At 35.1% G+C, this 14119-nt stretch overlaps 1 protein-coding gene across 1 annotated transcript in view; it reads left to right on the forward strand.

Annotated features, from left to right (window-relative positions):
- Positions 1-13612, forward strand: part of LOC107691381 (constitutive coactivator of PPAR-gamma-like protein 1) — a 20845-nt gene extending 7233 nt beyond the window's left edge. Inside the window, exons 5-14 of the mRNA XM_016489950.1 lie at positions 2300-2390; positions 3151-3215; positions 3306-3562; positions 7968-8052; positions 8170-8391; positions 8487-8658; positions 9989-10238; positions 10394-10508; positions 11643-11852; positions 13406-13612. Coding sequence (XP_016345436.1) covers positions 2300-2390; positions 3151-3215; positions 3306-3562; positions 7968-8052; positions 8170-8391; positions 8487-8658; positions 9989-10238; positions 10394-10508; positions 11643-11852; positions 13406-13612 — 1674 coding nt within the window. The remainder of the gene's footprint in view (positions 1-2299; positions 2391-3150; positions 3216-3305; positions 3563-7967; positions 8053-8169; positions 8392-8486; positions 8659-9988; positions 10239-10393; positions 10509-11642; positions 11853-13405) is intronic.
- The last annotated feature ends 507 nt before the right edge of the window (positions 13613-14119 follow it).

A 14119-nucleotide genomic window follows, 5' to 3' on the forward strand; every position in this document is an offset into this window, starting at 1 on the left:
CATTTTTAAAACCTATCCTTTCGATGATTGAAATGAGGGATGGGCATTTTTGGCAATTTCTCATTTCGATCATCAATAATTTCAAAAACGAGCACTCGGGGGGCATGGCCATAATGGAGATAATGAAAATATCTGAATTTTCATGTTGCGATTAATTGATCATGCTTTTATCACGGTATACGGTATTATCGCGATATTGAAATTTAGTTGCAAAAAAGTGCTGTCATAATACAGTATAACAGGTTTAATAACTTTTTTCTTGTAACAAAAATAACTGAACTTTTAAATACAATAAAGCAATACACAAAAAATGTATAAAGTTACAAATTTTACACAGATTAAAGTGCAAAATAATTATAAAAACCAATTTGCATTAACCTTCACAATGAGCAATAGTTACATTTGCTACAGAAGTTATTAAACTTTGTTAAAAAAAATACAACCCTTAGTTCATGTTAGCTCATTAAATAACACAGTTGCAACGTTTGATTTTAACAATGTGTTATTAAATATTGGAATTACCTAAGATTAATGAATGTTTAGAATAATTTTTCATTGGCAGTTTATGTTAACTAATGTTAACTAATGAAGCCCTAATGTAAAGTTTGACCGAACAATAAAGAATCAAAACACTTTCAAACAATATCTAGGGCATGTTTGAAAATAAATAGCCTATTAAGTCTAAATATTTACATATTTGGCACTGTGATGAACACCATAGCCAATACAAAAATCTGAATGGGTATTTAAATCATTTAAACACTTTCCGAAACAAAAAGCTGTTTTGTTTACGGGGTTTCTGGGGTAACAGCTGCATTATGTTTAGCGACATGTGCTGTCAGAGAGTGAATGTGCTTTCATCCAGAGCATCTCTCACGAGTTCCGCCATGCGCTTCTGTAAGAAAAGTAGTTTAAATGTTTTGCCACTTGCTTGAGCAACTTTATATATAAATCTAGAAGTAAATGCAAAAGTAAAAAGCATTGAATAATGTGTTTCTTATATTTATTGCATTTAAACACGTCTATGAAAGATTGTATTACTTTGTGTAAAAAAATTTAAAAAAAAGAATCACAATGCTGAAAAAGCATTTTCAGTAACAGTGTTTGGATTTGAAATCAAAATCCATGGATCAGACTAGTGGACTCACAAAGCGCAGTGAGCACCTGCTGCTTCTGCACCGCCTATGTACTGCACACGGACTGCATACGCACTGCAAACAGAGTATGTGTGAACCTGGTGTAATACTGCCTCGCATACAGCTCACGAAATCAGGCTTGTGCTGTGTGTAAGCTATTGTGCAACAATTGCAAGATTGTAAAAACAAAAATGCACTGCATGATCAAACATTTAGGTGAGATAAATATGTATTTTTGAAAAATGTCTAAAAAATGCCCCCCTCCTCCCCTCAAATTAAAAAAGTGAGTCACCTCAGAGGGGAATTCATTTTCAAAAATGAAATTCAGGCCCTGAATAAATGTCTAAAAATCTTGATTGGATCATCACTATAAATAATTCTACATGATAAAAAGAAGGCTTTAAAAAAATTGGTATCGGTGATCGTATCGGCAGATACTGCTTTCTGTTATCAGTGATCGGTGATCACCCTCAAAAACCCTGATCAGAGCACCCCTAGTTGTCAGCTAAAGAGATGCTTTAGGGTACCATAAATATTAGTGTTGTAATTTTACAGTTGTACTGTAAAATAAAATGTATTAGGTTTTTTTTATTTTTACATTTGTCTTAAATATCAATATAATAATATTTCTTATTTTGTATACTATTATTATTTTGTTATTATTATTTATTTTGCAATTATATTGCTCTATAACTGCAAAACAAGATTGTGCAGCTCTACGAACAAGCAAAGCAAACATGGAGCTTTAAAATATAAAAAAAATATATATTAAACCACAGTCACAAATTTTAATAGAAAAAAATAATTTATTTTTTTTCCCTTCAAATATCTATTTTTCCCCCAAATTGTGCAGCCCTACCTTCATGTCATCATTTTCATGACTTTCTTTTTCTTGTACAGGACGCAATAGAAGAATGATTCAGCTAATTTGTCCAAACAATAAAAGTCAATGGGGTCCAAAACAACAAATTGGACACCATTGACTTTTAGTGTATGGGCAAAATACACTAAATACACTTTTGTGTTCCACAAAATAAAGTCATATACATTTAGACCAACATTTGGGTGAGTAAAGGATGACAAAATGTTCATTTTTGGGGGGGAACTATCAACTACCAAGAATTGTGGACAATATGTGCTAATTCTGTGGCTTTGCATTCTAGTCTCGAACTGATGACAAAGTTGTCCGTTTCAAAAAAGCAGTGGAGTATTACGTCACCGCCAGCAAGCCCCCTCACTTTCCCCCTTATTTAGGTAAGATTGTCAATGTTTTTGATTTTCCCTCTCTGACAGAATGACATCCGTTCCTGTTGGTTCATTCTGGTTAAATTCTTGGAGCAGGACAAGTGTACTAATGCTCGCCTGGTGTTGTGTTTTCCTGTCTGTGTTTGAGGCCAGGTTTTAGAGGCACACTCTGTCTCTTTCTTAAACGTCTCTCGGTCTCAGCCCTCACAGTAATGTGAGAAATTTTTCCACTTGCCTCAGACCTTGTGTGCACTTGGAATGGCCGCTGTGCATACAAATGGGCTTCTTTAGAAAGGACTCTCACTCAAGAGAGCTGAAAACTTTCAGCAGGTTCATTGAAAGGGTGTCAGTTGAACATTATGGGATGAGAGAATAATTAAATTCGGCATCTTCCAATCAGTGAGAGCATGTTTGACAAATTATAGTGGTTGTCTTGTAGAACTATAATAGTCTTTAATCGAATTCAGACAGACTGACATTTTGCATGATTTTAAATGTTCTGGTGTTGTTAGAATGGTATGAATGCGGGCTGTTTCTCATATACCTCACTGCGACTCTGTGCCTACACACATTTTGAATGCATCAAGGTCAGTTTCCAAGGTGGGTGGACATGCGGTATAACAAGAATCTCAGTTAGGGCTTTTTTAGCAATAAAAAATATATATCTTTTCTGGGAATGGTTGTTTTTCTTTCTAAGTTTCTCTACATTATTTTCAGTTTTTGCTCCAGAGATTGAACCAGATTCTTTTTTACATTTGTATGCCCACAGTCAGACCAAATCAGATGGGATTGCCAGCAGCACCGCAGATGCTTAACATTCCAGGCAAACCTGGGGTGAGTACCATTTCACCATTATGGTCCATCCTGAATGACTCACGCTTACCCATCAGACTGACACATACATGTTTCTGTTCATTCTCCCAGGTCCAGCATGGCTATTCCGGCCCTCCGTTGGCCGAGCCTGTCCATGAGGCGGACCCGTCAGCTAAAGGGCTCCTAGAACAGAACAGCTACAGCAACATTCCTAATGACGGGAAGCAGCACATGCCGCTCTACGAGAGGTTGTCCCCCATCAACCAAGCTCACGGCGGCCACTCCAACCACACAGACCCAGCCTTCTTCATCACCTCGTCCACATCCTCGTCCTCCGAGAATGAAGAAAACACAGGCTCCACTGCCAAGTGAGTAACCGAGAACAAGGGAATGTATGTGGGATATGTTGTCTTTCCAAAAAGGCTTTCTTCTAGTCATAAATTTAACCCAGGTTTTGTGTGTACAGACAGTTTTGTGGATAGAGTTATTGTTTTGATGCTTACTGCCACTGGTTTTTGCTGCAGAAAGTGTTGTTTGCTGTACTGACTGAGATGTTCTACAAGGTCATAAATACATTTATACAAGTTTGCCTAACCAATCTCTGCAGACATAGACATTAAACTCTGATACATATTTTTCATATTAGTTAGGGATGTACAATAAATAAAATATATGGATAAACATATTAAATTGATCAAGTAAAGACGTTTACATCACGAAAGATTTGTTTAAAATAAATACTGTTCATTTGAACTTTCTATTCATCAAACAATCCTGAGAAACCTATCATGGTTTTTACAAAAATATGGAGCAGCACGATTGTTTTCAATATTGATCATAAGAAATGTTTCTTAAACACAAAATCAGCATGTTAGAATGATTTCTGAAGGATCATGTCAGATCCTTCAGAAATCCATTACTGAAGACTGGAGTAATGGCTGCTGAAAATCCAGCTTTGCCATCACAGGAATAAAATGTGTAAAATATTATTTTAAATTGTAATAATATTTGACACTGTTACTGTTTTACTGTATTTTTGATCAAATTAAATTACAAAATCAATATCCATTTTTATATTGTACATTATAATGTTGTGATGCCTAAATTCACTTGAAGCATTTACAATTATTTATTACAATTTTTAGTGTTTAATTTTTAATTTATTCAGACAAAATACTAACATATATAATATAATCTCAGGTCTTAATTTTTTTTAAATCTTATATTTCTCCGACACGGTGCCGGTGTTGTGCCCATTTTCGACCCCATGCCAAATTATTACCCCTCTCGTTGAAATCGCTATCTAATTGCCTAATCCTAACCCCACCCCTAATCCTAACCCCTCCCCCACACCTAACCCTAAACCTACCCATACTAGGGGGGTCAGAATTCGGCACAACACCGGATCTCCGGCGTGCAGCATTTGGCTGCAGAAAAAAATAGTCCTACATTTAAAAAAAAAAAAACTTGATATCACATTCAAGTCCATGAGTTCGCCTAATAATGGTATGAGAGCAGCACAGATTTCACTCTCAACCAAACTAACATTACTAGCCAATCAGAATTTTTTGTGAATTTTTTTCAGAGTCGCAGCCCTGATGAATGGAGAAGCGTGACAAAAAGATGTGAGGCGCAATGGTCAAAGATGTCCATCTAGCGCATATTTACATAGAAAAACGAATTAAAAAGCAGCGGAGCTTTGTAAACAACTATACAAAGTAATCACGTCATCACCATAAGAACGATATGATTGCCAGAACAAATTTACCAGGATTTTTGAAAAGCCGGTCCTGTTCACACATGATCTCTTAATGGTAACTTACCGGTAATTTACCAGTGAAGACTGTGAAAGGGGCTAAACTCTTCCTCTGCATATGCTGTGAATTTTAATTGCTTAACGTTCATCTGGGAAAACAGTGTGCATTATCTCACTAGATTTGTAACATAAATAATTTATAAACCTTTGCCAACACAGGAGAATACTTCAACCTATTTCTAAATATGCCATTTATTGTACATTGCGATTACAAAATAAAAGTTTCTGAGTTTGCATGTGGCCAAATATTACAATTAAATGGATTTAAACGTCTAGCTTGCTCTATTCTTTTTCTATTCTATCTGTTTTCTTTTTATTTATTATATAATTTATTGCTACGTGTTAGGGCTGTCACGATAATAGATTTTCACACCACGTTTATTGTGGCCAAAAGAATTCACAATATCGATATATCGCGATATCTATAGAAACCTTGGGGAATCAGCCAAATTAATTTTTACTTTATTTAGTTTTTTTTTTACTCAATGAACATAAGGATACTGATAAACACAGGGCACAAGCATTTTCGCTGCTTCTTCTTCAGGTCACAGCTGACCTGAGACTCTGGCTTTCTCTGTCTTCTTTGAAGCTCCCTATGAAATAACAAGAGAGAAAATACTGTCAAGTTCAACAGTATGATGAATAAATATTAACATCAAAACTGATACTTTAACCTGTTAACTTGCGTACCCGTATTTTAATCTCTTTAACCTATATTTGCTCCGGCGCTAATGAAGTCATGCAGTTAACGCGCTTCTAATTCAGTATTAATTTGCGTCTAGAATGGCTGCAAATGAGGCATTAAGTGCATGGCACTGCGACCAACTTAACATTTTACAGAGTTTAATATAGCAATGTGGTCGCTGAGTTTTTCTAGATTTGTTTTAATCATGTAATAGATTTGAACAACGAAATCAAGTGCTACGCACATGTATTGGCCATGACTTGATTGCAAATACAAATACAAAAATTAGATGAGTAAAGAAAATGCGATATTCCTTAAAAAAATCACCCCTTTATTTAAATATATGAACACAGGAAACCGCTGTTAACAGGTTAATGTAACGTTTCCCATTCCATGACTAGTAAAATAATGGCAACTTACTGTCTGTATAATATTGAACATGGTTCTTCTCGGAGTCTTCTTCTTGTTTGACTGGTGTCAGCGTTAAGGCGCAATACTGCCGCCTGGGAGGTCAAACAGGTACTGGTGCTGGAGTAGGTTATTTGCGTGTCGTGTTAAGTGTCCTGTTCAGTTTAAATATTGTGGTTATCGCCAATACCGATATATCGTCACACCCTAAATTAACATAATGTCGATATTTCATGATTTGAATATCACGGTTATCGTCAATACTGGTATATCGCGACACCCCTACTACGTGTACTGCGTTAAGCTAACTGAGACTTGTTATAGCACTTGCATATCATAGTTCTTTTGTTGATTTTGATTGCCTCCATTGTCCTCATTTGTAAGTCGCTTTGGATAAAAGTGTCTGCTAAATGACTAAATGTAAATGTTTAATCACGCTGTGAAGTGAAACGTCACCAGGCCGTTGGCGCCCTCTGCAGGTATTTGTTATAATACATAATGTACTTAAGTTGGTTATGTTCATATTATGTATAGGCAGGGGTGCACATAAGTTTTTCAGCCTGGTTCTCATATGAGAACCTGGAGATTTGGTTTGGTCCTCACACTGCATATACTGTTACCCATTAAATATAACTATTAAAAAAATGTTTTAATAAGACTGATAATAATATTGCACTTTATTTATTTAGTTTTATTTAAGTAAAATGAATAAACTAAATAATAAAGTGTGATAATACTGTTATATTTTAAAATTAAAGGGAAGTATTAAATACAATTACTTTATAGTAAACTTAAAAATAAAATGTTAATATTTACTACTTTTTTTGTAATTTTCATAATCTTTGAACTTAAAATCAGCAGGCTTTTATTTTGGCGGGTTGCCGGCAAAGTAAGTATATGCGCTAACAGGTTTGGAGCTGCCGATTGAAGAACGTCAGTGAATGAAATGTCACAGTTTTGCATTGTGCTTTGAAAAAACGTCAGCGGATAGCCTAGATTTATGCTTTCAGTTTGAATAGAAATCTTATACAGTACAGTTTGTCGATCTAAAATGGTGATTGTGCGCTGTCGGAACGTATTTACACAGCGCATTTTTTGTTTTGGTCGCGCATGCGGACCTGCAGACCACTTATGTGCCCCCCTGTGTATATGCATATTACATGTATTTTAACAGTGTTGTTATTATTATTGCCTCATCGTTAGTTTATATATAAATAGTCATACTAATGCATGGTTTTCACTTAGGTCTATTTGTGTTACTAAAAAGTATCAGATACCAAAATAATCATGAGTTACAGCCCTAGATTAGTTAAAATATTTCAAAATACAACTGCATTGTTTTACTTTTTCGATTAAAAGACAAAAAACTATTTTGTCAATGAAAAAATCCATTTAAATTCTTAAAAATAGTATTAAAATATCATCTCGTTCTAGTGAACCAAGTATCTGTATTTTGTCTCATCTCGTGAGCTAAGTGTATTGTCACACCCCTAGTGTCGAGAAGCGGTGATATAGCTCATAATTTTACAAGTGTATGATATAGCTGTGATTCTTCAGGTCAACCATATATTCATGAAAAAAAAATCAGTTTGAATAAGGAAAGCGATAACTTTGCCATAGTATACTTTCAAATGTTAAAGTTGCCACAGTCATTGCATGTTTGCATGTGCTGCCCCCCCTGCCCCGCCCCCCGGAAAAAAGTTCAGGCTCAGGTTTTTTTTTTTTTTTTTTTGTTATTTTTTCTCCAGTACCTCTTGTGTGATTTAATCCCTGTAATCTGTTATTGGGCAAAATATGGAAATAAGGGTTATTGGTCTCTGGCTGAATTTTAATATTGGTGCATCCATTTCATTCTGAAATGTAGCCACGTAAGTGACCATAAGGGATGGGACAAACAGAGAAACCAGATGGACAACATCCCAGAAGGAGACCATGGGGACCAAAATAAAGTGGGTCGACTTTTTAGCTCTGTGTTAAAATATTATATGCTTGTTAAAAGATAACTTGATAGACAAGCTTGATACAATAATGTTATATCCATTTGAATTCTTTCATTTCTTTTTCAGTCTGATCCTTCTGTGACCTCCCCTGTAAACCAAGGCCCAGAGGGGAAAGGTCGCGTAGGGGTCAATGCCCAAATTCCATCCCTCCTTTCTATGCCAACAAGAAATCACATGGATATTACCACTCCCCCTTTACCAGTGGTGGCACCAGAGGTGCTACGAGTCGCTGAGCACAGACACAAAAAGGGCCTCATGTACCCATATATTTACCATGTGCTTACCAAGGTCAGCTTTTAGTTACTAGCAACTCAGCTGTAACTTTGAAACTACTCCTTGTTAAACTGTTATGGTTGACAATGTTTGATGGTTATTTTTTGCAGGGTGAGATTAAGTTATCTGTCACCATAGAGGATGAAGCTAACAAAGACCTGCCCTCTGCGGTGCAGCTGTACCGACCAGTACGTCAATATGTTTACGGGGTGCTCTTCAGCCTGGCCGAGGCCAAAAAGAAGGCAGAGAGACTCGCCATGTGGAGAAATCACTTCCCCGATTGTGAGTACCCAGCTAAATTGAACAATCCAACTTTTGAAACAATCATAAGTATCACTAATAAGGAAAACTGTAACACTTCTCTGTGTTTTTGATCAAATGCTTTGGAACCACCAGTTTTTGTGTTTTCGAAGTACCAATGCAATTTGGTAAGCTATTGGCAATTTGGCCAATTTATGAATTGCAACATTGTTACATAACCTTCATGGAGTGACCATCTGTTTAATGTAATTAATATTCATGAGCTAGACCTTTACCAAATTTACAAAAACGCCAACATTTTGAAGATATTTCAGAATAAATCTATCTACATGAAGTATTGAAGCAGCATCACAGGATTTTGCATCTTCCCTAATGGTATTATTCAGAAATTTCAATTATAGGTTGTCCAAATTTTTAATTTGTCTACTATTATATTAAACGATTTCATGAAGTTGTTATTGAAATGTTAAAGTTAAAAAATGTTTAATTATATTGTATAATTGTATACATTTTTTGCCAAATGCATTAAAATATTTTAAAAATTATGAATGTATTATTACTATTAATATTTTTTGCCATGAATATAGCCTTTGATGCAGATATGGAGTTAAAAAAAAAAATGAGTAGAAAAATAGCTACTCACACCTGGGATAAATCTGCATTTAAATTAGTAAAAAAGACTAGCTTGTATAGTCATAATATATAGACTGTTCTGAATTTTTCAAGAACAGTAGGTCTAAATAAGCTGATAAATGTTACAATTATTTGATTCCTGCATGTTTCAGAATTGTTAAAGTTATTTTGACATACTTGGAATCTGTTCTCATTTTCCAACTTTTTTTAAAATTGAGATTTAATAATTCAGAGAGTGCACTTGAGTGTTGACATTAGCTTGGTATTCTAGGCTGTAACTGGGCAAATTAATTTCAATAATTAGCATCATTCAAAAACTAATATTAGCTGTTAATGCTGACATTCTTTTTTTTTAAATTAAATTAGAATACAAGATATGAAAATAGAAGAGCTAAACACTGTTATTCAGAATTAAACATTCCATTCTTTTTTTTTTTCATTAAAGAAATTTTAGTTGAACCTTTCAAGGCAGATCTGCCATGAGCTTGGGAGTTAAGCAACATTATACTATTACTACATGACTAGGCAAAAAAGATTAATTGCCAAATTCACAGTGGAAAAAAAACTTGACTACCCATGATCCACCAATCTGAATATTTGGATATTTCCAGAAAACTATTTGTATTATAATATCAACTTTGATATTTTAATGAGGGAATGTTTTTTTAAATGTCTTTGGCAAATTCCCCAGTTAAGCTTTTTTGATCTGTCTTTGTAGATCCAACAGTGATTATAAAAGAATGGGCTGCTTACAAAGGCAAATCTCCACACACCCCTGAACTGGTGGAAGCTCTTCCCTTCCGGGAGTGGACCTGCCCAAACCTGAAGAAACTCTGGCTGGGCAAGGCAGTGGAGGACAAGAACCGGAGGATGAGGGCTTTCTTGGCCTGCATGAGGTCGGACACTCCAGCTATGCTGAACCCTGCCAATGTCCCCACACCTCTTATAGTGCTGTGTTGCGTGCTACGGTGAGAATCGAAACAATTTTGTAAGACATAAAAAACATTGTGGAATATTGTTAAATGCTTTCCTAGAATTACAAATGGTTTAATCCATTGCAGAAAGGGCCTTCAGTATCAGCTCTTCAGCTCTTGTTTTTTCACTCCTTTGTGTTTTACTTCAGGTTTATGTTACAATGGCCAGGAGTAAGAATTTTGCGTCGTAATGAACTTGACGCTTTCCTAGCTCAAGCACTTTCTCCTAAACTTTATGAGCCTTACCAGCTGCAGGACCTGAAGGTGATTTATGTGGAGAATGATGCATGAGGAGTGTCCAGAGAATACCCACAAACCCACATTCCCGTTCACATCAAGGCATATGTGACTAAACATCATGAACAAAAATACTCGCAAAAAGTTGAGCGCAAAACTACTCGAACAGAATCTGCCGACAAATTTGTCATTCTCTAAAAAAAGAATAATAATACCTACATTTTGTCAAATGAACATGAAACATGAAAATTCTAAATATCTGCAAACAGTTGTTAGTATGCAAAGCTATTTGGCCAGTATGATAACGGTAACGAAAGTAAAGTTTACTATAATCAGAATGACATTATATAATTGTTTTAAGTTCGGAGACCTGAATTAATTTTTTGGTATCCAAACTAAAAATGTTTTTAGCCTCTGAAGATTTTATTTCATTTAAAATATGACATTAAATTATTAAATAAATATTCTGTTAAGGAGTTAATAGATAAAATATTTGTTTTAAAGCTTGTGTATGGTGTTTCACATTCAGATTTGGTGTGAATAGCCTACATTTCTTTCCAGTTTATTTAACAATCTGGTAAAGATATGTTTGTATTTTAATGTATTTAAAGCAATAAGCCTCTTGTTTCAAAAAGTGGGGTTTTAGGTATTTTTCTGGATAATTCTTACTTTGTAAGAATGCTTGCCAGGCTGATTGGCCTTAATGCTTTGTAAAAGCATGTTTTCATCTGATAGTCGGCTTTGCGGGAAAAGACATGGCATTTGAGCAACCTGAGTGCTAGGAATGTAGTCTTTTTGTGTAGATGGTTTACTTAGCTAGCTGAGCGGCTTTTTTCTGCTCATTTCAGTCAGTGTGGCTGTGAGCTCATAAAAACATGTAAACCATCCACACAGCAGGTTGTGCTGTGTCGTGGCTGTCCGTGTCTGTCAGTTCTGTCATTCTGTCATTTGCTTTGCTGCTGCCATTGCTGGTTGCTCTCAATGGCTGAATTGGCTGGAGTGGTTCGTGCATTAGTCTACATGTATGGATAGATTTGTTCATGCTTGCTTTGTGCTTTGGCTGAGGGGGAAGGGGTTGTAATCTACTGGGTGGTTTAACATGTAGCTGCTTATTTAACCGTAAGAGCTTTGTTTGACTGTCACTGCATCTGTCGCCACCAGATTGATAACCTGGATCCACGCGGCGTTCAGCTGGCTGCTCTTTTTATGAGCGGCGTGGATATGGCGCTGTTTGCCAATGACGTGTGTGGGCAGCCCATTCCCTGGGAACACTGCTGTCCGTGGATGTATTTTGACGGCAAGCTGCTACAGAGTAAACTCATCCGGGCCAGCAGGGACAAGGCCCCACTTATTGACCTCTGCGATGGTCAGGTACAATCGGCACAGCACCACTGTGTTTATTTATGTGCATAAGAGTCTCAAAGCCATTACAGAATGATTTAACACCGACCTCAAACTGACACACCAGATTGAAGTACTACAGCAGGAAAGATTGATGATAGAACTGTGTGATAGGGATGGATTGAAACCAATTATGGCTTCAGTACACTACCAGCCTCTGGTCCTTTTTTTTTTTTAGATTTAGACCATATATATATATATATATATATATATTATATTATATTATTATTATTTTTTTTTATTTTTTTTTTATGAATGCTGTTCTTTAGGATCCTGAAAAATATGTATCATGGTTTCCACAAAAATATTAAACAGGGCAAATGATTTTAACACCGATAATAATAAGAGATGTTAATTGAGCACCAAATCCGCATGTAACAATCATGTTACATTGAAGACTGGAGTAATGACTGCTGAAAATTCATCACAGGAAAATAGTACATTTTAAAAATATTAAAATAGAAAACCGTTATTTTAAATTGTAATAATATTTCACAATATTACAGACTTTGGTACTTCATTATTGATACTGATACCTGAGGCAACAAATAAACAATCTTGGGTGGCTGAAGAAATTCAAGCAGGGCTGTCAATAGATTTAGTAATTCCAGGTCAATAATAATGATTATTATTATTATTATTATATATATTTTTTTGTAACATTTTCATGCATTTAGTGTCTTTTTAAAGGGTAAAAGCAAACTCTGTAAATTTTGTTTTTGGCAAATCATATTACTACTACTATTACTAGTACTACTGTTCAAATGTTTAAGGTCAAGAAATTAATACTTTTATTCAGCAAGGACACATTAAATTAATCAAAAGTGACAGTAAAGATTTAATTTATAAATGACTGCTGAAAATTCATCACAGGAAAATAGTACATTTTAAAAATATTAAAATAGAAAACCGTTATTTTAAATTGTAATAATATTTCACAATATTACTTTTTACGGTTTCTTTGATCAAATAAATACAGCCATAGTAAGCATAAGAGACTTCTTTCAAAAACATTAAATCTTACCAACCCCAAACATTTGAACTGTAGTGTATATATAAAATACATTCATTTATACTACTTTGTAAATATAATTGTATACAATACAGCTATATTATGCATATTATATATTAAAAGACCTTGACAAGAGGTGCTCTCACATATTTTATTTTTGCAAAAACAGAATCCAAAAGAAACCTACAATAATTAATAATTAATTAGTTTAGCAAATAACAAATATACATTTTCTGCTTTTAAATGTTTAACAAAGATGTATTTGCAGGTGAAATGCTACTTGTTGAGCTTTCAGTCTTTAGTGCACTTTCGTTTATGGTGCTGTAACTGTATTTTATTGCTTTGTCCAATATGTACAGTAATATTTACTCAACTGTTAACCATGTTAACCATTAATCCCCAGTGTTGAATTTGTTGATAGCTTTATATATAAGATAGAAATTGTACTTTTAAATCTGGGTTGGCAATCTAACTGAGATAAAATTTACATGTATCTCCTTGTGATCCCCAGACTGAACTAGTTTCCAAGGTGGAGAAGATGCGTCAGAGTATCCTGGAAGGTCTGAACTTCTCTCGGCCACCCCAGCCGATCGTATTCCCCCCTCCACCTCCACACGCAATGCCTTTCTACCCCCCCAACAGCACCTTCTACCCTCCACCTCCTCTGCCCCCACTGCAGGGTAGAAGCAGGGGCATGCCTGGTAAGAATGATTGTTAGACTAATTGGCAAACTTAAGCAAAATACCAAACAGCTTTTCGTTAGTAATTGATTATTAATTGATTATAGTAATTCATTATTGATTTGAGTTTAGTTGTGAAAACATTTAAACAAAAATAATACTCTTTTAGAAGTAACATGTTAATACCATGTTTACTACTAGGTTGTAAAAGTGAGAAACAATGACTGAGTGGTTTTGTGAACTTGGTCAATCGATTCTTTGCTAGGGGTGTGCGATATATATCATCTGCGATAATGTCTTAATTGTTGTTTTAATGATGTGCGATTTGACATTATCGAGTATTTTGCAAAAACCATGCCCCTATTATGGATTTTTGAAAATGACCTTTCATGCAGTGTGTAACACAGCTCTAAGTGAATGAAAACATCCTGCAAAGTTTTAAATCTGAAAGTGCACCGTGTATAAAGTTATTGTCTCTCAAAAGAAAGAGACTCTTGAGTCATTGAAACTAGTTGTTTTTAAAACAAATCCCAAGCCGTTTCATG

This window comes from Sinocyclocheilus anshuiensis, unplaced genomic scaffold, assembly GCF_001515605.1.
Source record: "Sinocyclocheilus anshuiensis isolate Anshui unplaced genomic scaffold, SAMN03320099.WGS_v1.1 scaffold1154, whole genome shotgun sequence".
Lineage (NCBI taxonomy): Eukaryota > Metazoa > Chordata > Actinopteri > Cypriniformes > Cyprinidae > Sinocyclocheilus > Sinocyclocheilus anshuiensis.